Here is a 2385-nt window from a genome sequence, read left to right as displayed (position 1 = left end):
AAGACAGCGCGGTAATGATTGTAGAAAGCCGGATGGACAGGTTATTAGTGGCCACCATCTCAGGCGGTCGCAGGGTAGCTGTTGAACTGGTTAACAATTTGTCGCATTCCTTTGAAGGTAATCCGTCAACATTTAGTTAATTAATTGCCAATACATATGACAGCTGCTATTGACGGCCACACACATCTCACTGGAATTTTTTGGCTGCCTTTGACACTCTACAAGCCCAGGGGCCAGGGTGAATCCAGTAATGGGCCGCAAACGGTATGGATGCTCCTCTCTGCCTCTCGCGCGCTCAGTGCGCAGAGGGGGGGGCATGCGTTGTTAAATGCGAACGCCTGTGTACGAAAATCCACGTGCGAAGATTTGTGGCAAGAAAATTTGCCTGCAAGCTTTGCGCACGAGGAACTGCGATACGAAGATTTGCGTTCCAATAATTGCGGGCAAAGAAATACCCCACAAAAAAGGAATAAGAACTTGTGTCCGGCCACGCAACTGTTTTTTTTTAATTGGCTCTAGGTGCCAAAATCTGACGTCAATCCTTAAAACGCCCCGCAATACTGCTGATACATCGTTTCAGGGTACAGTGGCGCGCCACTTAGCTTTACGCACAGTTTTCCCGACATCATCACTCATTTCAGTTGCACAGGCAGGGGGTATAGGGCACGTACCCCACCCCATCCCCACCCCACCCCTCGATTTGAGCGCCCGAAGGGTCCTCATAAAGTTTAAGGGCGCATCAAGGGGCCCCGGCCCGCAAGGCCGAGCCTTCAAATGCCAGTGAGAGGGCCTCGCCCTTTTCCGCGACTGTTTGCCTCCGGGTCGATGCGGGCCTCTATGGCAGTCAGGCACCACCAGTGCTGGAAGTCGGCTCCATGTCGGTCTGGGCCTGAGAGTCCATCTCCAAAGCCGGGACAAGACCCGGGGCCTGTGACTTATATTGAGGGGGCCCCTGTTTCAAGCAGGGACCAACGGTGTCTAACAGGAGATTCTGTGCTGGCAAAAGGCCCCGAGTCGCCCTGGGGCAGTGTTTGACAGTGCCCGAAGAGAGGCCCGAAGGATTTCTCGTTACCGACGACCAAGAATCCAGTTTGAGGGTCAGAAGAGTAGGTCACATGAGGTCACATGTAGGTCACATGAAAGACCCAACCAAAGAGCCGGGTTCTCGAATGTCAGCCAGATGATCTCTTACACACGACTGGGCACCCCCTGGAACTATGCCGGCCTGTTTTTTAGCAAAAGACCACCAAAACCGAGCAGTTGGCTCTGCGTCCGTCTGGATCTCGGGGGCCCGTTCTCAAGCAGAGGCAAGACCGGAGCCCGCGATTCGCATCGGTCGGAGCCCCTGAAGTAATTGAGAGGGGATCACAGCACTTGACAGGCGACCCTGTATCGGCAACGGGTCCGAGATGACCAGGGGAACATTTTCTGAATGGGGGCAGAGGCGGAACCCCATGCGTCAGAGGGCCCCATCCGTTGGTCGGAGCCCTCTGGCAATGAAGGGGGACATGGAAGCTTACGATGAAAGCCCACAATGATACCATGGAAGGGCTCTGTGCCAGTAAGTGGCCCAGCACTTAAATAGCGCTCTCCATCCTATTTTAGTTTAGGGCCTGTCAAGCTGAACTGGAGTCTCTGTGCCCATTATTGGACCTTCCGTGGTGATAACGGATCTTTTTGCGTCAACGAGGGCACCCGCGTCGACCCGGGGCCAACCGCACGGGGCAGAGGGTCTTTCGCGTCAGGGAAGGGTCCGTGTATGAGGGTGGGCATCCCGCGTTGGGGCGGAATAGCGCTTAAGCTCCCCTTACCGGGAACGACAATGTACCCCCTTTGTGTTACCGAAGGTTCACGTGCCCGTAAAAGGTAAGAAGTCTCAGTAGTATTCAACAGAGTGGATCAGAACGAGGTCAAAAATGATAAAGGAAAACCCATATTTGCCATAAGGACGCCCAATGTTTTGCAGAATTGCCCAGCAGAACAAACTGCATACAAAGTTTTGAGCCCGCGCGCACGCAATCTTAAGAGCAAGAGCACCGTTGGCCGGGGATGCAGTCTCCGTAAGACCGGACGACGTTGGACGCTGCAGATATCACCAGGCGCGCACATCAGGAACGCCAAAACGACCGCGGAGAAATAGCGTTTTCGAAGGCCTATTGAAATCGACTCGTGCCGCTGAAAGTTAGGATTGTGGCATTTAGTTTTGCTTACATAATTTTGCGGTTGTCCTCCGCTTAAAATGGACTGTTCACACTTGCATAGGGTTTTGAACTGCGATAACCACCTTTTAAATAATTCCCTGCAGTTCACAGCTATGCCCTTTGTAAGATTCCATTCTTTCATTTCTGAAATAGTCGCCCGTGATTTTTACAGACTGTTGCGCGC

General features: G+C 53.0%; 1 protein-coding gene across 1 annotated transcript in view; it reads left to right on the top strand.

Moving 5' to 3' along the window:
• Nucleotides 1-2140, top strand: part of LOC119109814 (uncharacterized) — a 9971-nt gene extending 7831 nt beyond the window's left edge. Inside the window, exon 6 of the mRNA XM_037233568.1 lies at nucleotides 2090-2140. Within this exon, the coding sequence (XP_037089463.1) occupies nucleotides 2090-2140 (51 nt within the window). The remainder of the gene's footprint in view (nucleotides 1-2089) is intronic.
• Nucleotides 2141-2385: the final 245 nt, after the last annotated feature.

This window comes from Pollicipes pollicipes, unplaced genomic scaffold (assembly GCF_011947565.3).
Source record: "Pollicipes pollicipes isolate AB1234 unplaced genomic scaffold, Ppol_2.1 Scaffold_7231;HRSCAF=8579_pilon_pilon_pilon, whole genome shotgun sequence".
NCBI lineage: Eukaryota > Metazoa > Arthropoda > Thecostraca > Pollicipedomorpha > Pollicipedidae > Pollicipes > Pollicipes pollicipes.
The sequence above is the reverse complement of the archived record's forward strand: the minus strand, read 5'-3'. Positions and strand labels throughout refer to the sequence as shown.